Source organism: Symsagittifera roscoffensis, chromosome 2 (assembly GCF_963678635.1).
Source record: "Symsagittifera roscoffensis chromosome 2, txSymRosc1.1, whole genome shotgun sequence".
NCBI lineage: Eukaryota > Metazoa > Xenacoelomorpha > Acoela > Convolutidae > Symsagittifera > Symsagittifera roscoffensis.
Window position 1 is genome coordinate 77,825,607 of NC_087063.1, and position 25,779 is coordinate 77,851,385.

The 25,779-nt window shown below is 40.7% G+C and overlaps 1 protein-coding gene across 3 annotated transcripts in view; it reads right to left on the reverse strand.

Moving 5' to 3' along the window:
- LOC134840568 (uncharacterized) overlaps positions 1-24,414 on the reverse strand; it is a 36,855-nt gene extending 12,441 nt beyond the window's left edge. The window contains exons 1-5 of one of the 3 annotated variants that reach the window (XM_063856477.1): positions 23,956-24,414; positions 22,839-22,925; positions 15,598-15,825; positions 14,479-14,726; positions 13,929-14,148 (exon numbers count right to left, since the gene is read on the reverse strand). In XM_063856477.1, the coding sequence (XP_063712547.1) occupies positions 13,929-14,148; positions 14,479-14,726; positions 15,598-15,825; positions 22,839-22,925; positions 23,956-24,334 (1,162 nt within the window). In that variant the 5' untranslated portion in view covers positions 24,335-24,414. The other 2 variants (XM_063856479.1, XM_063856478.1) reach the window with 2 other exon arrangements.
- Positions 24,415-25,779: the final 1,365 nt, after the last annotated feature.

The following is a 25,779-nucleotide window of genomic DNA, read 5'->3' on the forward strand; positions in this document are numbered from 1 at the left end:
GACACATACTCAGACAGGGACTCGAGCTCGGGATCAGAACTGTCAGAACTTGCGATCCACACACTGCTGGTAGAAACCCACGCAAGGGATCTGGATAGAGAAGTGTACAAAGACCCTGACAGCGATCGCTATCTCGTACCAGAGGAAAGGATCTTCGACAACGCAGCAGACGATTTGGAAACAATAGCAGTGTCAAAGCGGTCGATGAGCTTATTGCCACAGAAAGAGGTAGTCAGGACTGATCTTCAACCGTTTAAACAAGAAACACAACCGTTGGCAAAGATTTGGTGCGTAAAGATGGAGGAGGACACGCACCAGCCCAATGAGATGAATGGTCAAATGAGGGTCATGAAGACATATTTGAAGGCGAGATACAGACTCTCGGACCTACTAAGGGCGCAAAGGAATGACCGCATGACAAGTAACCTAAAGAGGTGGATAGAAAACGGTAAACCAGACAAAGGTGACCTAGAAGAAGACAGTTATAGGATCCTGAGACAATACTTCATGCAGAAGGAGGGGAGATTATATCTGAACAAGGACAGGATTGTGGCTTGCAAGAGAAGAGAAGAAGACAAAGTCTTATACAAGTATAACGCGATAGTGTTGCCGCAACTCTATCAAACAGAATTATTATTCAGGTCGCATGATCAAATGGGCCATCAAGGGATCGACAAAGTGTATCAGAGGATACTGAAGCGCTTTGAGTGGCCTGGAATGAAAAAGGCATGTGAGAAATGGGTAACAGCGTGCCTGTCATGCCAACAGGTAAAGGACCCAAGGAAATTACGATTTCCGTTACAATCGATTGAGTCGTCTGAATTCAACGAGGTGGTGCAGATAGATCACCAGAAGATATGCATGACAGACAGCGGTTATAACCAAGTCTTGGTCATGATAGATCACTTCACGAAGTATGCAGAGGCCGTGCCCTGCATAACGGCCTCGGCGGAAGAGACATGCGACCACCTGATCAATACGTGGATAGCAAGACATGGGTGTCCAATGACATTTCAATCGGACAATGGAACAGCTTTCGTAGGCGAGCTTACGAAAGAGCTTATGAGACGGTCACAGGTCGCTCAGGCTCACTCCACGACATACCATCCTCAGACGAATGGCTTGGTGGAAAGACAGAATAGGACGCTAGTGTCGATGCTGAGGGTATATTGTTCCAGGTACATGACCGATTGGGACAGATACCTTCCACAGGTGATGGGAGCTTATAATAGCACGCAACACTCCACCACTGGAGTCAGTCCACACATGATGCTGACGGGACACGAGAAGTCTTTACCCTTGACATTCTTCTACCCAGAGTATGAGGGAAAGAAAACATCTCCACAGGTTTACGTAAGGGATGTGATCAGACGTCAACAGGAGTTGAACGATCTGTGCAGACGAAATACTCAGCAAGCACAAGCAAGGCAAAGGAAAAGATTCGACAAGAAAGCAGCTGGTGCAAAAGCTTACTCGGTGGGAGACTACGTATGGGTGTTTCAGAACGTTATACCACCGAAAGGGACGAAGAAGCTCCTAAAGAAGTGGAGGGGACCCTTCATGATTACAGAGGTGCACCAGGAGGGACGCTTTTACAGACTGAGTACAGGCCGAGCCGCCCACTACGAAAACATCAAGCCACACAATCCATCGACAGAGGACTGGTGTATACCTGCAGATATGGAAAAAGGGGATTACCTGATGATGGATCCTGCTTGCGAGGTCAACGAGAAAGGCACCAGGGAGAAGAATGATGGAAATGAGGTAATAGAGGAGGGGACGAATACACCACTGGACCTGGATCCAAATGAGGTGATAGAAGCGGATGATGAAACCTTACCTTACGCGGAGGAAGATTGGCAGGATCCCGAACAGACTGAGGTTCCCAAAAATATGGATCCAGATCTCCCGTTCACCATGCAGACTCGACAAGGCGACGGGAAAAGACCTAGAAAGAAATACAACCGTTACGGTGACGAATATGTAGTAGACAAGATAGATCTGAAAAAGATAGTGGAAGAAGTGGTAGGTCTAGAGAGCATAACAGTCTCACAAGACATTGACATAGTGGATGATCACGACCAGGAATGGATCGAGGACAGATCGGAACCCGAAGTAGATTTCGATGAGGAGCAATCGGAGTCCAACAGAGATGATCTCACGAATCTGCGAGTCTTGGAGTGGCTGAACGAAATGACATCAGATCCTAAAGAGACCAGCGTCACGATTCAAGATGTGGATCGTGAAAGCGCGAAATACATTAAGACGGAGCGAGATGATCCTTCTTGGGCTGCCCAGGAAGGACAACTCCTCATTCCAGCTTCTAACCTCGACTTAATATCCGGTATGCGATCGACGGGGACGCCGATGGATATTTTTGTCCGGGGAGTGGGGGTAGGACTTACCCACACTGAAAACCTGATAATAAAAAAATTGAGAATAGCAAGAGAAACAGGAGACTTAGAAGCAGAAACAGGCGAAGAACCTAAGAAACCTGACATAGGCAGGGTAGTTGAGTCATATTTTAACTTACCAAATGAATATTCGAGTAACATAGTACTAACAGATAGTGATTTCATACTCACAAACAGAACATGTGCGATAGCGATCACCGCAGACATGAGTTTTAGGACGGCGCTAGCGGCAGATTTTAAGAGAGAATACAAAAACGTGGAATTCCTTTGGAAGCAAAGACCAGGGATAGGGGGCGTAGCAGCCTTACCCCCGGCGGTTTCGCAGATACCGGGAAAGTACTTATGCTTCTTGGTAACGAGGGCAACGGAGAGACAACACGTGGACCCAGAAAATTTAGCCTTGTCTTTGACGAGGCTGAGGGACTTCCTTGTGGAAATGGACGTGAAGGAACTTTCGCTTCCGGTGTACGACCCAAACAGAGGAAGACTGCATCCTCGGGAATTGTACGCGCTTGTATACGTGATATTCTCTGATACGAACATACAAGTGTATCTACATAAGAAATATTACTTAAGTATAGGCTGAGTGATGAGCGAGAGGGTGTTAGGCCAAAGACCAAGTTACATGTAAGATGTGATATGTGTGTTATGTTATGTTATGTGTTAGGTTATTAAGATCATGGGTAAGTAGGGGTTAGTGACCATGAATAACTAAATGACTATTTTGGGAATAGATCCAAAGTTTGGACTGTCCAATCTTAGGTCGTATTCCAAAATTTTAGAAACCAATTGATTTTAATAAATTTTAGGATAAATATCTTTTTATCTGAACTGTCTTTAAGAAAATTTTAACGATGTATGCTAAGGTGAAATTGACAAGTGTGGGAAGCACTGAGGGAATCAATGATGGTGTGTTTGTTCACCACTCTCTGGCAGAAGTTCAGTTGCGCGGTACTGACCGTTTGCACGGTGCCAATGAACGCAAGAAACCTGACAGCATCAGGAAGAAGGCACAACGAGGGAGTCATGAGATGGAACAACATCTTAAGAAACCTAGCAAATCGAAATGCCGGAAGAATGATCCTTATGGACATTGAACACGAATTGAGAGCCATGGAGCAAGCCAGACTGACTTCGGATGGCATCCACTTTGACACAATCGAGGGACAAGCTTGGTTGAATCGAGTCTTCCAAGAACGGTTGGATGAGTTAGAAGCAGAACTCTCTGACACAGGAGTACTGAAGGAAGAGGGAACGGTGAATGATACGGTGATCACTACCTTTGTGCCTCCTAACCTGGAAACGCGTTTGGGTACAGTCCCAGCCGCAATAAATTACCGGCAACAAAGCTCCAGCGAACCAGGTCGAAGAACAGACGTGCAGGATCGGTTGGGAGAAGCACCGACGAGGAGGACAATTCATCCTAGGAGAAGGATAGGACCCGTCAACCAACCAAACGAAGGAGTAGCAGGCACGTCCAGATCAGACACTAGATCGGAGACAACGAGTAGCAGTCGAGAGGAGAGACCGAACAGAGGCTCATTGTTATGGTCGAGACCCATGCCGTCTCCCTGGCACATATACAAAGAAGAACTGATGAAGCTGGACCTGCAGAAAGTAAGCTTCATCGAAGATGCAAGGAGGATGCTAAATGGAGCGACGCTATCCGTCAGCAGATTATACTCAATAACCGGCGTAGACTGGTTGATAGCCGCTAGCATAAATTTCAGCTCCACGACAGCCTTAAGATTTGCTGACTTGGAGGGACTGCCCTCCAATAACACAATGGGACCTGTGAATGCAAGACCGTTGCAGGATGTCAGATTGAACCATGAGGAGAGGAATCGTGAGGAAAGGCCAGGAAGATTCCTGACGGCGCGAGCGCCAATTGGACAACACGTGAAGATATTCAGGCAACTGACGACACCACCTAGTCATGTGAAGGAGAGAGTATACCCAAAACAAGTGAACCAAGATGGTGATGCCCGGAGATATGGCGGATTGACAGCAATAAAGAAAGATGAGAGCATCTTCGCCGCCTACGACAAAGCAGAAATGAGAAAGGCCAAGATCATGGTAGTAGCGAATTCAGAGTTCGTGTACACCTCTAAGTCTTTGTTTTGGCCGGACGTCATAATGCTGGCCGCAGTTGACCTAGACCTATTGCAATCAGTGTCATTGGCTATAGGGGTACAAAGGCAGACAGAAATGAACCCGATAACGATTGTGTTTGCTGGTATCAATGACCATCTACATAGTAGAGGTTTTCTGAGCAGGCTCAGAGATCCTGCAACGGCAGAAAATGCAGTATGGCCAGCGATAAAAGACATCTTGGAGTCGATGGGTGAAGTGGTGGATGCGACGAAGGAGGGATCATTCAATAAAGTGACGTTGAAAGTAGTATTTGCGTTGTCTCCGGGATATGCACATCTCCCGGATGGACTGAAATTTGTGTATGCGATGGTAGCCTTACTTTCGGAAGGAAAATATGATGTGATCATATCAGCCCCGAATCGCATGATTGAAGTGGAGAACCTGAGGCCACTCAAGGCTGAACTGCCTGCAGTATGGTCAGATATCTCAAACGCGATGAGAGGATTTAAGGACCACGCGCTACACATGTTGGTGTTGGACGAGGTGCTGGGGTTGGAACTGTCCAACTTCAGTCGGCAACTCAAATTAAAACCAGGAATAGATGACGACCATCGAGTGATTACGGCAATGTCCAACGACTTGTGGTTCCGAGCAATGGAAGTGGCGAGTGAAGGCACGAGAAGAAAGAATTCACTGGAGACCAGAGCTCAACTGTAGGCGATGGTTCTGAGAACCAAGCCGGAAGCAAACCAGTGGCTGCACCTGAATCCTAGGGTAGCGGCATTGGGTGCTGATGCTTTTCAGCAAGGCCCAGTGATGATCACTAGGATACACGCCTACTTGCTGAAAGAAGTGAACCTGGCGGAAAATGCTGGAGAAAAGACCGCTGAGTTCGTGAACAGAATGTGTCAAGTTACTCTGGAAACCTTCTGGACCCAGGAAGTGAAAGGACAGGAGGGATTTGAAAGGACAGACAGCATGCTAGAAGGGTTGGGAGCCGGATGGACCGCGTCCTTCTTGGCAAAAGTATACCCGAAAGTCTCGCACTATTTGATAAAGGAATTCCTCCAAGCAGTAGTGAAAGTATCTATAGTGGAATTAATAGCCTTGTTCGTGACATTTGGAGCGGAGAATTTCGTGAAAGGACCGGCGATACTGCTTACGGATGGAATACAGAACCTGAGACTAGATGGACTTCTGACATTGATCGCAATAACCCACGGAAACTTGGCAGGACTAATGAAACTGACACGTTGTCCAGAGCAGATGAAAGAGAAAGTGAGGAATCTGGATATGCAGAAATCCACGGACTCGTGGAACAAAATAAGAGACCTGAGACACACTCTGATCCAGTATCTCTTGCAGCAAAATCGCTTTGGAACAGGAGAAGACGAGACAATTGAAAAGGAAGAAGATGTTAGACGACATGTTGGAGGCATGCCGCTATTAACAGATTTGAGCTTAGCTATGAGGACTGATCCCTTGGCGCTGATCAGAGGAGTCACGGAGTTCGTGACAGTGATCTACGGACCAGCAGTCACCTTTGCGTTCCCTGACGTTAAAGTGGAAGCATATAGGAGGTCGGTGCTGCACCTGAACCTCATATCGGCAGTGGACGGTAGTGCACTGAACTGGTGTGAGCAGCAGGCACTGCGGGAGCTCATGAGTGAAGATCTGTTGTTTGCGAAAATAGCGGAGCCGGAAATGACAGTCATCAATTTTGACGATCACTTCTGCGACCGCATGGGAGAAGTATAAAGAGGACACATCGAGGTGTTTCCAAAGCTTTGGAATCTGAGGCCCTATGACAAAACGAATGGTGAAATAACCAGAGTGCCTCGTCTCACAGCAGCATATCACAAGGTGAGAGAAGAGACGAAGGACTGGGGCGATTACAAGAAGCTACCGGAAGCAATCCCTGAATTCCCTCTGATAAGAAGGATGTTGCTCGGAGCAGTCTCCGTAGTACAAACTCCTAGGTTGAGAGCATTCGAAACCAATGAAAGGAGAGTAGGGAATTTCTCGGCGACGATGGATACATACTTCGTGGGGAGAAATGCCGCCGTGTTACAGTACACACGATTTGCGTACACGGATCAAGCAACGAGAAGGCGAATAAGCAACGCTGCTACTCCCAAGCCTGGAAGATTTGATGAGGAGTGGGAGGCACTAGGCTTAGCTCCAATGAGGATGAGAGGCAGGACTGAATTGCCTGAAGCCTCAGTGATCCTGACCAGTGTGAGAAAAGAGATGAAGGTTGCGGGAGTATTGCAGACGAGAATCTTCCTAGCACCCTTTGGCTGCGAAGAAATCAAAGTGGTCCATGGAGAAGAGGAAGATAAGTCGGCCGGTACATTGCTCATACCGAGATTCCAGGAAGAAGCCGACAAAGGTGAACAAGGACCATCGGGCTCGAATAGAGACAAGTCAGAAGGAGATGACGGACAGGGGAGAAGCCGTCAGACTGAAGAACCCATGCAACAAGATCAAGCTGGTGGGGAAGACGACAGAGCATCGATAGGAGGAACCTCCAGCCTGGATTTCAACATCTTCAGTGATCTTGAAAACAATGCGGATACGTTGGAAACGACTGAGCTGGACGAAGGCACCTCGACACTGGAGCCTCCGTCAGCCTTTATGGAAATGAAACGGAATTTGCCGGAGAGCTGCTCTCCTGGCAATTCAAGAAATAACGATCAGAGAATCCTCATGGAATCACCTCGGAGGAGAAGAATAGAGGCCTCAGCCAGAGTACCTTTCTTGGGAACGCTGCCCGAAGAAGAATGGGAAGTACATCACCGAGACCACGAGAGTAGGACGGGATGTAAGCTGGACAGAGTGGCGTTCATGGAAGAAGTCTGGACTGTGATTCAGAGCTATGGGACCCAGTCCATTCTCAAAACAGGTCTCAATCAACCCTTAATGAGGGAAGTACTTGACAAGCTTGATGAGTGTGAAGGGAGACTGAGTGAGTTATTGATCGACTCAGCCACTGATGAGAGTGAAGCGAATTCTCCCATCAAGATGACACCGCAGGACAATGAAGGAGAGGTGGTGTATCTGTCAAGAACCAGGAGAGGGACGATACGATCGAAAATGGTGATTGATAAAATCAACGCGATGAAAATGAAGTTAGGTAGCAGAGTGATACCGAGGAGGATTGGAAAGACGAAAGTAGATTCGGAAATATCGATGAAAGCTGGCAACTCAGCGAAAAGAAAACGAGTCGAGGAAGTCATGGATTTGGGGCAAGGTGATTATCAATTGTCTGGCACAGATAGAATATTAACTGATATAGCGATGGTGCCACCCATTCTCATGGCGGGAATAAAGTTAACCGGCTATAAATCCAAAAGGAGTGACCGCACTCTGACTGGAGCGACTTTAGAAATGGAAATACTCAGTCAATGTGGAGAGAGTAAAATGAGGGATTTCAAGCCATCTCCCATGAATCATGGAAAGGGAAGTGTTGCCGGACAACTAACACCAGTGGAGTACAACAGACTAACAGTGTCTGAAACAGTGTCGATAGATGAACCCACCGGTGGATACATGGAAATGTTGGAATACCGAAACTCGGCTAGAGGGCATGTAATGGCCCTGGAAGAAGAAAAAGCCATGGAGGGTTATCTAGAAGCAATGTTGCAAGGCACCACCCTCAAGCAGAAGGCGTACGGAACTTTGGCGTCGTCTGACGTACAGGCGGAAACAATCGAGCAGTTGGTGAGCCTTCCATGGAAAGCAGTAGTATTGAGGTACTTCGAAGAAGAAATGAGGACTACGCCGAGAATACATGCTCTCGTGGCAGTACCTTACGTAAGGACAGAGTTACAACTCAGGTTTGCCTGGTGCATGATGGGACTGACTCGCGAAGAATACGACTCAGAAGAAAGGAAGAGGTCAAAAGAAGAAAAGGTGTTCCTTATGACAAATCTGAGGGATCTGATAGTCCAGGAGGGAGCAGCAGTAGCGTGTGCGAAGCGGAGAGATGCTCTCTGTTTCATTCGATTCCTGATAGAGCAGATTTCAGTACCTGCATTAAGCAGTTGTGTTAGAATGTTGAGGGAAGGCGATGAACGAACGAAAGCCTTGTTCTTGCTGGCATTGCTGGACATGCAGCAAAGTAAACCGATGAGGGTGAACATGAAAGAACCTGAAGAACTGGAACCCATGAAAAAGATAGATGAGATCAGGAGATTCTCAAACAAGGAGCTGAGACTCACTAAAGAATCTATGGGAGCATTGCCGAAATCCAGTGAATACTGTGGACCGATCAAGAAGAAGTCATATAGCTACGTATCTGGGATCATAGGGATAGCGTACAATCCTTTCCTGAGTGAAGACATACGTGATTGCTTCTTTGATTATGAGCAGGCGGTGTTACTAAGATTCTGGACGTCCAGAATTGTAACGATCAAGAGCGTTAACAATCCACAGGCCAAGTTGGGACTGGTCTTGGAAGAGGAGGTGACTGCACCTTCAGTACCAAAATCCGACAAGAGAGTGGAGTTTGGGTTGGGGTTCTCAGATGAAGTACTGAGAACGAGCTTGATGGCAGTGTGGGAATTGATGAGGCCATCATGGTGTCCTAGTCCCAACGCTGACTCCATATTACGTGCGACACAAGACGTACAGAGGGAACTGAGTGCAGACTGTAACCTGCGTGACCTTAATATCATATATAATGTGATGATAACAGCCTCTAAGTGCAACGGAGAAGATAAAGTGGAGTTGCCTGGCTGGGGACCAGAAGACTGGGTAAAACCTGGTAGCTGTCTGGCGGAAGTCTGTGGACTGGAGGGTCATGTTTGTGGAAGTTTAGACTGTGTGAAAACCCTGGAGAAGCAACATAAGCAATTGACAGTATTGTTTGGAAATGTAGTGATGAAAGCAAGAACGGAAACGGAACTGATAGCAGATTGCCATGGAGGAACTGATGTGAATCTAGTGACTGCACTAGGATTCTACAGCATGTTTGGTTCTTTAGAGTCACTATTGAATCTAGAACAGAAACATGAGATGGTCACAGCCATCAGCGTAGAAGTATTCCCAGGAGTTCTGCAGACTGAGCAGAAATACATAGGAAAATGGAGGGAGGCAATTGAAACAGAAATGAACATCAGACACAGCGAAACTTATTGTAGACCAGCAGGAGCACGATATTTGGTGGGTTCAACGTTGGCTCCAATGTGCAAGAGCAGATATCCTGTACATTTCGTAGCTGTAGACGTGAAGAGTACAAGAACGATTGTGGATCAAGCCTTTTCAGTGCCGAAGTGCGTGAGGTTGGCAAGAATGTCTGAAAAGTCTTACGAGTTACTGTGTAAGATTTTCTCAGCAGTTCCAGAGAGAACCAAAGAAGAGTTGGAGTCAATATTGGGAAAGAAGTTCATGGGATATGTGAGCGGGAACTTCAGTGACTTTGAAAAACAGAAGCAGAGAGGATCAACTGTCACAGATTACAATGCAGTAGATGAGAATGATGAAATCCACCGAGTGATGATGGAAGTGGAACCATTGCTGGAAGCTTCGGGAAAACGTATTTGGAGGAGCATCATGTTGACGCATGATGAGTTTCCTTGCCACTGCTTGTTGCAGACCTGGTGGTATCCCAAGCGTAGTAATCTGATGTTGATCTGGGACTCTGGAGAGCTGCTCTCCATGGGTTTACCAGATTCATCACAGCCCGTAACAATAGTGATAGTGGGAGTTATGATGGCGATACGATGGCTGGAAGCTCATGTGAGAGAAAACAATAGACAGGAGGCACCGACGAGAGAACAATTGCAGAAATTGGATTGTCTAAAAGATTTAGATCTTTTTGAGACAATGTGTAAAGTTCTGAATATTCCGATGGAAGTGAAGAAGATATGGGCGAGAAAACGATTGATGCCATGGTTCAGAGCTAACATGACTGCGTGGTTGTACGAGTATGCGAAAAAGCATATGTCGAAGCATGGCAGAGTGTACAGTGAATATCAGCTGGACATTGGGGCAGGAGCTTTCAAGCGAGCTTTCGTGACTCATCGGAATGCAGTGACCACCGCTGTGAAAAGGATTTCCAGAACGAGTGAGCGTAGTGGAAATGAGAAGGCAGAGATGCTGAAAGAAGATCTGGAGAGAAACGTGACGTTGTGTCTCCACAACAGCTTCTGTAGAAACAGAGAATCCAATGTGGATCCCCTACCTTGTTGTAAACAGAGGGTAGAAGAGCAGAAGTGTTGGAGGACGGCTTCCAACAGCGTCAGGATAGTCAACGACGTGCTACAAGACACGGAAACCGAAAGTGCGGAGTCAGCATCGCAGGAGGAGGAAATGGAACATTGATGAATGGTCGAGAAAACAAGAGGCAACAAGAAAGAAAATTAGAAGAATTTAGAAGTTTTAGAACTTCTAAACGACGAAAAAAGAAGAGAACAAAGAAATGATGAAGAAAGAATAAAACTCAGAATTGTTTTATGTGTGTGAAAAACTCAAGTGAGAAACCAAGCAACCAAGTTGTAATTGAAAACTGAAACATTTAGTTGAGTTCTGAAGTTGTTGCATTTATAAATTTGCATTTTGATTTTAGCAGAAGTGGCTTTAGAGACACTTATTATTTATTTAGAAAGGCTTAAGAAAAGAGTATATTTAAATATTCCAGCCTGCATGACTGTTTTTTAACACTTAGGAAAACTGATCACTTTGTGGTGATATGAAGGACTTGAGTAACCTCTTGAAGAAGGAGGTTGGTGCATTGTTCTTTCTAACCACAAAGTTTCTTAGTTTTAATATTCAGGACAATAAACAAGCAAGATTTCCGAAGGGAAGGAGCATAGTAGGATAATTTTAGCTTGTTGGTTGGCAGGACTGTCCTGCAAGCCAACACCTTTTAAATCTAAGAGAAAAGAGTTTTAATCGGGACATAGACACTGGAAGTCAGAAAACATGTTTTATCTTAGGTTATATTCTCAATGTGCAGATTAATGAAAGAATTTGAAGGCTATAGTGATGTAGTATGATGCCATTTATATTCTGCAGTGAGTTGATATGACGTGGATAAAAGTAATTCCGTGCATTTTGTAAATTCTGTTCGATGGCACTGTAACCATTTTATGAACATTGCGCGATTCAATGAGGACATTGACCGGACTGTCCGGGGAGTATGTGACATTCGACCAGAATGGCCAAAATGCAGTCTCTGAAAAATTCGGGATTTTAGCAGCAAGCCTTCCGAATTGGCGATTTAGAACGGATAAGGACGTTATTTGAACGATTGGCCAAACGGTGAAGGCTAGAAGATTCTGGAATTCGAAATTTTAAAAATTCGAATTATGACGTCATATTTCTGAGAAACGTCAGAAACGGCCATTTTAGCTAAAATAGCTAAAAGAAACAGAACAACTTTTATCTGCGATTGCGAACAGTACGAAAATCGAGACTAAAAAAACAACAACGAACTACCGAACAGCAGAGGACGTTCCGACTTGCAACTATTGTGCTGTTACAATAGTTGCAAGACCGTTGCGAACAACGGTGAAGGGTGAAGACCAGCCTTCCGAGTTAGCGTGAACTTGAGATTAAGGAGCTTGATTCGCCGGATTCAAGAATCCGGAAGGGTCTCGGGACGGGAACTTTTATGAACTTGTATTGAATTTTAGCATCCTGTCATGTCCTGACTTGAATTTAATTGAGATCTTAATTCGTTTTGGCAAGAATGAGGAGCTAGAAGTAAGGGGGGGAAGGGTTGATCCATCTTCGATGGAGATGATGATTTTTATCTACTGAACAAAAACAATAGTAATATAATAAGTAGTAGCCCTGTTTTTAGGAGTGACCTCGTGGTCTGGGGATACTGAGACCCAGCCATGAGCTCACTATTTGCATGTAATTAAGTTAATTTGAGCGTTCTGGTCGAAGCCGGAGAACAGTAACGTTTTTGTCGACCCGATGTTGGAAAAGACCACCGAAAAGTACTGGCTTGGTAGAGACGGTGAAAAACATGCAAAGCTCTGTTTAGACGCTAGCCAGTCGTCTTAAGACTTAGTTTTGTTATCCGTCGATATGTATCTTCCGGGCGAATGTTACATTATTCTTCAAGTACAATTTTTTTTTCGTGAATCTACTCGCTAGTCTACACAAATCTAGTTTGAAGCCACAAGTTCTAACATAACCATGATATCACCAATTGAAGAACATCTTCGATTTTTTCCACTCACCCTCCCCCACTTTGAATTTCAATTTTGAAAAAAAAACATATATTTCACTGTTTTCATAATGAAATTAAAATTGCAAAGTGAACAAACTAACTATTGTGAACATTTTTTTTTTCATACATTACATCGCAACATCACATACTTAGCCATTAGAACACGTAAAAATAATGAACAAAACAGATAATTTTTGAAGTTTTTAAAGACAATTTACCAGGCTCGAACAAAGCCGAAAAAACCTGAGCACAAACGAAAGACTTGAAACGTAATAAAAAAGTACCCCTGCCCCTCAAAACACACACAAAAACTCTGCAAACGACGGCCACTAAGCCGATATTATACAGGCTAAAAAGAGGTCACTGAGCCAATACTAAATAGCCCAAAAAAAAGAAGAAAAAAGCTTTTATGAGGAAAGTTTTTTCTTAAAAATTGTCGAACTAATATTATGCTTCCTTTAGTTTTCTGGCGTCCACCTTCATAAAGGTTAGCCCAGGTCCTCTGGAGGACCCCTGATGTCTAGCTAGGTTAGTTTTAGAGACAACTTTTACCCAGCTTCGACAGAGATACTGGCCTAGGGACCTTTTTTTGTCTTCTGTTTGTTTAAGAAGGAGTGTGGCTAAGACCAGACCCCTCCCTTCCCAAAAAGGGTACACAGGTCCGTCCACTAGCGCGTCTTATGACCCTTTTTGCTTCTTGGGGTGATATTCCTGTTGCTCAAATGCTCTCCACCACTTGTAGTTAGAACGTCTTTGATAGCCCAAAAAATGATCTACCGATACTTTCATATCATCGTCTTAATTAAGTCTCAAACAAAAATTATCTCAGAAAACAAGCCAAGTAAAATCATTGATTGTTAATTATTCATCGAATAAAAGCTATCGAATTAAAATGGTAACAAAGCCGAAATTTTTGAGCAGCAAACTTTGAGCCGAAAAAAAAGTTTTGCTGAAATCTGAGCTGGTAAAATTTCATCCAACATAAGACCTGCTCGAAAAAGTCGTCAGTTAATGACGAAACTATAGTCATGGAGATGACTAAAAATTTTAGTCGTCCTGTAGACAATTTCATTTACGGGAAAAACGTCAAGTACCCGGTTGCAACACCCTTGTTTATCGGAAGGGTAAAGAAAGTGTAAGCTAGTACATGTTTTCACTCGATTTCTTCGGGGAAAAAAAAACAAAAAAAACTTGAAGCAAAAAAAACTAATTTTAAGTGAAGCTCAGCATACCTTCTGTTTCTTTTATTTGACGTTTCCGAGAACTCCTGCTCATATCACTTGTGCTGCTTAAACTATTGTCCTTCTCACATGTGCAAACCAGGTTTCTTCTAATCAATCGTATGGGAAGATTCCGCATCGGTGTTTGCGGCGTAGTTCTCGCAGCTTCGTTTCCCTGGGTTCGGATCTGTAAGGTACAGGTATCACGAGAAACTTGATCAACTGGATCGGTCTGAAACATGAACAGGAAAACTCAGCCAAATATATTGAGAACAACTTCAGAATAAAAAACTTCTAGACGACGATGACAATTTCAGAATAAAAAATTTCTAGACGTCGATGACAATTTCAGGGGAAAAAATCTGATTACATTCCTTTCAGACTAACATTTCGCTTTGATTATTGTAGTTCTAAAAAAATGGAATAATGGCTCCATTGCTGATTTAAATTATCCGGATAAAAATGGGAAAAAATCAGCGAACACTTGAGAAAATGTTTGTAGCATTAATAGTTTTTCGTTGTAACACTGAAAACTGTAGCTTTTCTAGTAGAAAACTTGTACCTGCACACTACGATTTTCCATTATACACAAAAGGCTCTCCTGTTCGTCCTCTTCATTTACATTTTCCGTCTGCGAATCTAGAGCGGAATTTCTCTTCGTATTTTTCACGCTATTTCTGGTATTATGTCTATGACTATTTCTGCTGCTGTTACAACTTCCAGTCTGTTCCTCTTGGGTACTGGTAAAGACTGGAACCAAATCTTCTGTACACATGGCAGACTCCAAGTCCATTAAATCACAAACCACCACTGAAACAATCATTAATTGCTAGCAAGCCTCGAAACAGCCACAAAAAAGAACAAGTCGATTTACATCAGTAAAAAACCAAAAAATTGGCAATGACCGAAGGCAGCCTCCTTTTTCACTAGTTTCAACCAGCTGGCTCTTTTCATAAACACATTTTTATTTTCCACACATTTCATTTGTTGAAAACTAATTTTACGTTGTTACATCCTAACATCACGCAGTTAGCCATAACAAGTAAAAAGAAAATTTAAAAACTTGAAATGTGAGGACGGTGGACGTGGAAAAGAGCCAACCCTCTTTGTCTTCGCAACAACCAAGAAGGATATTATTGATTTTAAGTTGTAATCGGTGGTTTCAGAAAGATGTGCAAGATAACTTTTTTTGGCTTTTATCACTTTTATTCCAATGTCAACTTGACCGAACACAAGAAAACCAGACACATGGATTTCCACTTCATTGAAAAAGTTTCGGCCATTTTTTACTGCGCCTCTTTCCTTTCCTTTTACCCCACATGCGAAATTTTAGAAGCGAATTTTTGGCTAACATTGTTCGATACTTACAAAAATTGGCATGCTAACAAATTTGGCCACGACAAACATATTTGGTCTTCATAATTAACCTTGAAAAAGCCCTCGTTACACCATAAATAAGATGGAGGGAGGGGCAGAAAATAGCCTTTGCCAATTTCGTTAACCTAATTCTACAATGAAAAAGAAGACATCAAGCACATGTCTCTTCATTATGCTTGATGATGATGTAATGTATGCTATACCACCCATTCTTATGATCAAAATATGATCAACTGATCATATATGAGCGTATGATCAAAATGCTTGGCAGAATTAGGCTTGTTTCAAATTAATCTTTATTAACCCGCTCCTTTGTCTGCCCATTTTCCATCACTTCTGTTCTCATTATTTGCTATAGGAGAACAAGTTGTAGATGTATGAGTGCGTGCAGTTTCAAATGACTGTTCTTTATCAGCATCTACTGGTGTCTCGCTCTGGCATCTAATTTCGTTTCCGTCTGTTGACTGCTGTGTCTCATCTGCAAACATATGGTCCAGGTGGGGACCAACACGGCGGCGCAACTCCTGGAAGCCTGCAATAAGAGTCTTTCTAGTTATGTTTATTATAAATTGTATTAAGCATTATAACTGTTCCGACCATTGAAAATGGGGATGAACTTTGTTTTTGCTTGTGGAACCTGATCTAAGTACTTGCATATAAAGTAAAATGGAGCAAAGGACATATAAAACTAGACAAAAAATACCCGTATAACGGCGCACACGGACGATTAACCTATGACCTACATGATAAACATTGGATACCACACATTGGTATAAATAACCCATCAAACTGCAAAGCAGACACGAAAAATAAAGGATACCAAGAAATAATGTTTTTCGATTGGAAAATACAACTCGAAAAAATACAACTCACACGAGATTTATCTGATAATACAATGATCTATAAAGGAATCCGACTACCTTGTAAAAATGATCAAGGATATTGCGACCCTACAACAAGAACACAAGCAACAATTGTTTGGTTCCCCGAAGATACATGTACAACATTTCAAGTAGCAAAAATACACGCTCGTATGATAAAATTTCACGAAAAATATTTCATACAATCAATTCCTTATGAACAAGTCCATCCATCACGCAAACTAAGTTCCGATTTTAGAAACATAGACAATATAGAAAATAAATTGACACGTTTTCAAATATATCAAGAAACAGAACTTGCATGTAAATACAGGAATCCACTTCACAGAACACAATACTCTGAAATATTAGTTGAATACGAAAAAGGATTCGACATGACCACTGGAAAAGTAAAAATCGACCCATATGCCACAGGTCATCCTCTAAACGAAGGAACATCCTATATACCAGTTAATTTTGAAAAAAGTAACGGACAACCTGGTGGACATCTAAAACCTTATGACACCAGAAGCACACGCTTACAAGAATTGTCACTAATGAATACTACATATTTCGGTAATATCCATTATGATATTCATTTAGATATGAAACTAGACTATACAATTAGCCGCATTTTTCAAGAAATGTCACTCTCCGAATTAGAAACACTACACCAACTATGCGAATTAGAACGGACACAAATATTACAATCACTTGCACTAGCAGTATTAAAAATACCCTATGCAGGATACTTATTATCAGGAAATAGATCAAATTTTTTAGACTACGAAGGAAACATCTTATGGTTTTATACTTGTACCAAAAAAGTATCACCACTCTACGTTTTTGAAGATAAACGATGTTATAAAAGAATCCCTATCTTTTATAAGAATAAAGTACATTTCGTGGATACACTTTCACGAAGAACCTATTTCTGGGATACCGCAGTCCCATGTGGATCAGAAAATAGCCACAATGTAGTACAACTAAACCCTGATGAAAATAAATATTACCTTCTCACTCCATATCCCACATTAATGCAATCACTCAAAAAATTTTCACCAGAAAGCATTCGCGCTATCGCTCGAAACCCAAATATAGACTTACAATCAATAGGAATCTATTCAAAATCAGATATTCAACATCACATTAGAACACAACAATTCCAAGAATTATTAACACAAATGGACACTATACAAAGACAATCAATAGACCAAAATTTACGCAAACTTGCAGAAACCGCAGGATTTGCCGATATCTACACCCAAGACTATAGCGGATATTTTAAAGACATTAAAGATTATATATATCTAAACGGCGAAAAATACCGTCCCCAAGATATATCACCAATCAACATTTTTAGCTTTGTTACACTCAAAAATGAGATCCTAGATTTTCTAGGATGGCCCTACTACATCTTAGAAAAATTGACTATTTTATACGCAATGTTTAACTTTATTGGATTTCTTTTCTCACTCTTAAAAGGAATCTACAATACATGTGCTATACACACACAAGTAAACAGACAAGCAAGCGTAGCACGCATACTCTTTGCAGGATTTTTTGGAATTTTTTCCACATCTATAAACAAAATTCTTTTAGACGCACAAATAAAAGAATATAACACAAAAATAACAACACGACAAAATACATACGACGAAGAACATAACAATGTCGACACACAGCCAACGGCACCACAATTACCACCCCTACCAAATAACCATCCACTATCCCTAGTCCCACGAAATTTTCGAAATTTAGCAATCACACATAATCCAAATTTTCGACTCAATACATCGCAAAGTCCCGTCCAACATATAATGACACATCAATCACAAGATGATAATACTTATGAACAAATTATTGAACAGCCCCATACCACCGCTTTTCAATCTCAAAATAATAATTTTTTTAGCCCACGATGAGCCGCCAACTTGGATCACTACACCGATCAAATTCCCATCCAACCAATCTTACCTCTTCAATCCCAATCATACCACTTTTTGCTTTTCCGCCACCCGATTTTCCATCTAGCAATGCAACATCAGGCATGAATTCCGACACTAACTCACATATTTCAGTTTTATACTCCATCTCACAGCTAAATAACCCGAATATTGAAACCCCCGATGAATTTGCCGACTCAGAACCATCCCCATCCAATAATTTTCATAACCCTTCTAATTTTTCTCAACCTCCTTTTCAACCCATATTGTCAAATAACCCTGACCCAATCACTCCGACACCCTCTTATGCTTCCCAAGTTACCCCAACCTACTCCTCATACCAATCTGACCAATCATCTCATTCTCCAGACACCCCCCGAATCTCCCCAGAGCTAGATAATTTTATTACCCTCCAACAGCAACCCTACCACCTTAACACCCCGACCATAAACCAAATCTCCTCCACTACAAATTCATCCAATCCCCCTACACCCTCTTCAAATTATACTGAATCATTAACACCATCATCCACATCCACTATATCTTCACTAAACACTAATAGAGCTTACCGCACTTTTAAAAGAAAATTCCCCAACCATCCTTTCCCAGCAAAACCAGGAACAGCCCGTGAATACATCAACCACCCCCAGCATACTAACACTAAAGAATTTTTAGCTATCACTTTACCCTCATTTCCACAATACACTTTAAACACCCCTCACGACGCTAACGAAACACGCAACTTTGTAGATGAATACGTTTTAATGCCCACTCTCTCTTGGACCTCATACTATCATTTCACTAACCCTCTTTGCTTACCTTTATCCAGCACTTCCATCGATATAGACCGAAACAAAGACATGCTATATCGACTAACTACACCACTAACCGCTAGACAATTTACTTACGTTGGATATAAAAAATCACTAAAAATACACACTGCACCTAGAGCTAATGAATATACGCTAGAATACTACGATCACAACATCATCAGAGCTAACCAAGATCAATTCTTAGATGACGATCGCTTCGCTAATCCACAAATCACCGAGAAATTTTTCATCAAGACACCATATGTATTTACACTAAACATCTTCGACCGAAAGTTTGATCACATTATTTCAGAAGCATTAACAAACACACAGGCATACGAAAGTTTTAAAGAACGCTTCCAAATCTTTTCACTAACCTTTCATTTCCTTGCACCACACGAAAGAGATTTACACTGCTCACACGATATTATGTTGCGCACTAAACAAACACATACATACAGTTACTATCGTTTCATCCAAAATCACTTTGACCTCCACACACCCTCTAGACAACCACACCATCGTTTCCAATTCATCAATTCAAAATACACTTCACCATATTTCCTAAATTTCACATATTGTATTAAAGACACTAACCTCCATGGTATTCTTCGTAATTATGACCCCATAACCCAAATGTACATTTTCTGCCCCATCACCAAGACCTTCAACGCCGAAGAATCCCGACCCTTCCTTATCCCGCACGAATTCCTACAACCTATAGAAATCCCAATTTTAGAATTCATCCACAACACTAAATTTAACCACAAATTATATAACTTAATCCAAAACACACCTTATGAGTTTGCAGTAGGCACTGAAGAACTAACCACTATTAAGGCACTTCAATTGCTTTGGCCACTGCTTCAAACTAAAAATATCATCCGCATCTTAGCTAAACTACTAACAACTTCAGAACTAATTCACGACATCTTCCCCCACGGTTTTTTCCCCGACGACTAACAGGTAAGTATGAATTAAGTAAATATTACTAATTAATTACAGTATTAAAAACTCACCATTCTTTATTCATGTTTTCTTTAGATTTTTAGCCTTCATCCTAGATCATCTGAAAAATTCACAAAAGAAAAATAAAAAATAGCAAACTTCTTCAAAACTGTTTAAGACCCTATTAAACTTTTGCACCAACAATTAAATAAATATAATACCAATGCAGTAAATTAATTTATAAAATTTCCCCCCACAAGCAGTAAATCTACATATGATGAAAATTTGTATCTTAAAATTCCCCCATAACTAGCAGTAAATTTCTAAATTCTATGCAGTAAATTAATAAAATGCAATTGCAGTACTAACCTTTTGATATTTTCATTCATTCGCACAGAAATTCTATCCACACTCGCACAGCTCGCCCACGAAGAATTGTTTAAAATAATGAATTTCAGTTTCAAGTTTTCACACTCAACAACTCTAACATATAATAACATGTTTCAAACTTTCCTTTAACCCGGTTGGAAAGGAATCATATACTAAACAAAACTAACCAACGCAGCTTACTAAATACCACAAATCATAGAATAACAGCATGACTTAGAAAAGGAAACCAACGGTACCCAAACCGGATTAACCCAGTTTAAAACTGGATAATTTATTCTTTTGAAGACTATTACAAAGTCTTAGAAAGAAATAATAAAACACAAAAAAGTCGAAAGACAAACCCATACCACAAACAATTTGCTTTTTGGAAAAAGTACATAACCAACAAGACATAAGTAAAACCACAACAAACCCAACATAAAACGTTGTCACATAACAGAACCCCTCACAAACACCGCATGAAATCATACTCCCACTCCTGGCCTAACCCACCAGGAAAGGACGTCCTGAGCATGCTCTATAGCCGGCCTAACCCACCGCGCTACATCCACGCTTTGTGACCACACCTTTATTTTTAATAAGAGCTACTCAAGGGTGAGTAACTCTTCAAAATAACCGAACTAAAACAAAAAGCTTTTGTGAAAACAACTAACTAAAATCATTATTAAAAAATATTAAACTAATAAAAGTTTTATAAAATGTAAAATCACATGATGCAATATATAGATCAGAATACAACACCAAGGACGAACATCAAAAGACAAGACGACCCCACTACACTCGAGAGAGAATGACCAACTACAACCGATATGCCGCTCACAATCACAACTCAAAGGATTTAGAGTACGACTTGACTTCGCAGAAAAGGACTTCATTGAACTAGACCAATGACCACCTCGATGTTCAAGTATACGTACAAATCCGAGTAACCAGGCATCCCCTCCACGCACAATCTCCACGCCATTCCCAAACTAGATCATACACAAAAGAAGTTCTCCACGCAGAACAGAAAAACCTGACATAGCCAACCATTCTGGAATCAGAATTGACTTTGTTGCAGAGACTCAGTCGTTGTCACAAGAAGAAGCGAAAGAAAATTATGATGTTCGCCAAATACCAACGTCCATCTCCACCCTTGAATTACAGAAGAACTGTTCTAAAAAACTCTGTAAAACCCGGATGGGTGGAACCTGATCTAAACTATATTTTATGATTGGATAAATTAAATGTTTTACCAATGTAAAGTATTTAATATTAACCAATCATGATCCATCTAACTAACAACCCACTTATTTGTAAGTGCTGAAGTTACTTGTAATTTCAGCACCAGAGAGATTTGAATTTAACTTAGAAATTAGTTGGACTCTCCCGAGCACTTCAGCAGCCGCAATAAACCAGTATACCCTAGATCTATTGAGCCTAGCAGAGACTAGTTAAACAACCTGAGACTAGATAGTATAAGAGTAAGATTAGGATCGGTATTAGACTAAGAAGTTGCACGAATCTATCCGGCCGAAAATAAGATAGCGTGACGAGCAGACGGTGTACCCTATCCGAAATTACTCTATGAGTTACACTTCGGTCCTAACTCACTTGTGAGTTTTAGTTTTTTTTGTTATTCACGCAAAATAGGTTTTTTGTTATCGACGCAACCACAGTTAATCATCGTTATGGTTCGAGTGATAGATCATATTAAAGCACTTTCAGTTGTAATTTGAACAAAACAAATTTCAAAAAAATGTCGCAGAAAAAACCGGTTTGAAATTTCTAGTTCAATTTCGAGTGAGTAAAGCGATCAATAAGTAACGTTCTTTATATGAAAACTGATTACTTAGGATAACAAAACTTGATTTTCTGAAAAAAATAGTATTGGAAGCTTCATTTAGCGCTAACTTGGCAATCAAAATTTTCGAAAAATCAAATTTAAAATTTTGTACAAAATTAGAACTAAATTCAGGAACTTTTTTGATAATTTTTTATTTTTGGTGAGTTAATAGTTTTTGTTTGTCAGAAGAGAAACAGCTGTTGTAGATTATACCTATTTACTATTTAAATAACTAAAAAAGCAAGCTCAATTTCTTAGATTTTTAAGAAAAAATGTTTACGAAAAAAGTCTAGTTCTCTCACAAGTGTAAAAACCAAAAAAAAACACTGATTTCTGATCCGATTTTTTTTTCGTTTGTGGCTGTTTAAATTTCTCTTGACAGTGGAAATGCTTCAGTATGATATATTCGCTCCATATTATTTGTAATACCTGCCTATATCAATTCCTGAATTCCAACAATAAAGCACAAACTATTTTCAAAATTCCTCTTTCACTCAAATGATAAATGATAGACAACTATGTCATTCTTTTACAATGACGTTAGAGCATACGGATTTATCGGTTGTTTGAAAATTTATTGACGGGTTATTGGTGAAAAAACCTGTGATACAATACATCGACTGTAAAACTGTTGTTTGATATCATCTCAAACTTGATTGAGGTAATGTTATGTTCAATTTGTGGCTGGTTCAGATAAAAAAACCATAAAGTTGAAAAGACAAAAAGAATGAGGGAAAGTTCTTCTGTCTGAACCAAACACAGACCTTGTGATGCTTCACTGGGGGGTTCAAGATAGAAGAACAACTCGCTCTCACTGTTCTGACCTTTGTTTCCACTGCTAGCACTTATGACTGAAAACAGAACACCATCTTTCAATTGAATTGTTCACAAACATCCATTTTAACACCACTTCTTTTTCAGAAATTGCACGTGCCAAATTACAAAGAAGGACTACAACTGACGGAAAAATTTGATCAAAAATAGCATGACAGCAGTAAATCTAATCATATTGATGTCTGTAGGTCACAAAATTTCAGATTAAGCATTCAGAAAAAGAGTGCATCCAAAGCACTACTCCAAAACTTGGCGAAAAAAAAGCAGGTTATCATATCATTTCACATTTGAGCTCAAACTCAGGACATAGATGTCAATTAAAGGGAATAAAATTTCCCTCGGTAAACTCTCTAACGCAATAAGTATCCGAAAACTATTACTTCGATCAACTTGACACATAAACCAAAAAGTAGACTGATCTTTTAACACAACGTAAGCGTAGCGTTGAAAACTCGCGAAAATGAGAGAAAAATCACTGTCTTCTGATTTTTTAAAAATAAGAATCAAATTTTGCCCTTCAAACGACATAAAATAAGTTGACAACGCCGATAAAATCCGTCGGCTCTTTTTCCTTTCCCCCCCACCTGCAAACTTCTATATTTGAAGTTACTGTTCACTTTGTCCGATTGACGTGAAATTCGACATGCAGAATAATTAGGCTATAACAAACATATTTGGTCTTCATAATTAACCTTGTAAAACCACTTGTTAGACCATAAAATTCATGTTTGAGTGAGGTGGGGGGGGGGGAAGGAAAAAGAGCCAATCCGTCACCCAGATTCAAAACTAAGCACATGAACGAATATACCGCAGATTCTTTGCTTATAATGCGTGCTTGAACAACAATTAAAGACAGACCGCAGTTTTCGGTACATTTTATAATTAGTCAACAAAAGGCAAAGGACTAACATTCGATCTGTTTGATCACCCACATTCCGCCTAAGAGGTGAATGGAGACCTTTACCAACACAGCACCACTCCTGCCTAGTTCGAATTTTTTCACACTTCGATTAAACGCGAAATTTATTTCCCTGTGCAATTTATTACCAGGCGATGCCGACACTCCAACATGCGCGCTGTTCTTTTCCTGCCTTACAGCAGTTGAGTAAGGATGACCTTTACCCTCCAGTCTGTTTGACTTCCTTTGTGAGGCTTCAGCCTCACTCCTGATATCTTCTTCATAATTACCACTCTGATTTCGTTTCACTTTTTGGTCTGGCGTCTTTCTTTGCATTGGTGTACGAAAAGCGGCTTCTGGCGTTTTTCTTTGCATTTTTCTTTGCTTTGAGTTGTGAAAAGAAACGTCAAACGATAAATCAATCGTCGAGTTTCGGGCACTGGTCGATCGATTTCTCGTGATGTAAGTGGACACAAAGTTGTTTAGATCTTGATCCACTGAGTCTTGTTCAACGAAGTCGTAAATCATTCTTTGTTACAACAAATTGTACTCTGACTATAGAGTAGAGTTTTGATTTTCGAGAAAATTCATTCAAAAACAAACATTGCACATCTGAAATATGAAGAAATTTATCAATAACTCACAGATATTTAAGTTCTTGTTTATAAAAAATGCTTGTTTATGAAATAGTTTCAGGAACGATACGTTGCAACTACAAAAACTACCTACTACATACCATTTTAGCTGTTTGCAGCATAATTATATACCAAATATTTCCTTTTAGCTGTAGAATACAATTATCAGTTCCACTCTCTAAAAAACAGTTAATTTTGAAATCTAGCGGAAAAGGAATGTCGATCTGATCAAGAAAGATCAGCACCCAACCAAATTGTGCTTATTATTTGGCGACAGAGATGCTGGCGTTTTTCTGCAAATTTTTAATTTCCCTCAATTTTTTTACTAAAACAGATTGAAACTCTTACAAAACATTGCGAATAGCTTTCAACCCGAGAAAACATTGCTATCGAATATTCTTTTGCGTTACTATAATCCCTTATCTTGTTGGAATGATATTCATTTTGTTTTGAATTAAATCAATTTGAAGATATAAACTTTAAATAGTCATTCCCTCAACCATTGTATATTTCAAATATCCCGCAACAATATCCAAATTGAAATTTCATGTGTCTCCGAATTTGATAACATTCCTTGGCTGGAAACATTTTGAAACCTCCTAACTGCTTCATGATCGTAAAAAGTATGCGCTACTAGATTGCTACCTTAATTTTTCTCTATCTCTCTTATTATTATTAACACTCTTCTGTGCAATATTTCTATATGGCAACAGAGTAAAGAATTGCATACTTGTCAGCTGTTAGCTTGAGTATATAATTAAAATTAATTAGTCGCCTAGTTTTGCGCTCTCACGCATCTACTACTATAAGCAACAATTTATATAACCACATCGTTTCAACGCAATAAGCGAATGAAAAATAATTGACGCGGAAAGCTTCGAGTTCCAAATTTAAACTGCTATATCTCGTGAACCAATGGAACACTTTTAGCAAAACACTCAGAAATGATCAAATTCTTATCGTTATGACAATATTCTCATTTTCACAGCACCGTTTAAATTCAAATAGTTTCAATCATTTTAGTCCGTTTCCATATGGCAACAAATCTCAAACTGCTAAACCAAACTTGATTTCAAGATGGCTCTGGTTACTGTTATATGGACCGATTGTAGCTTGAAAAGTGTTTCTCTGTGGTTGATTTGATATTCAAAAAGTCTTTGCGAGTTCAATGGAGTTATAAGCGTGTCAAATCGATGCGGACAGGCGTTACCACTAACCTTTACGACACAGAAAACTTTAAAATAACCTCGGACAAAACGGGTCTCGAAATAACTGCAACCCCTGTGATATATTTATTGTAACCATGGACTTGTTGTAAAGCGAAAATGTTTCTGGCGT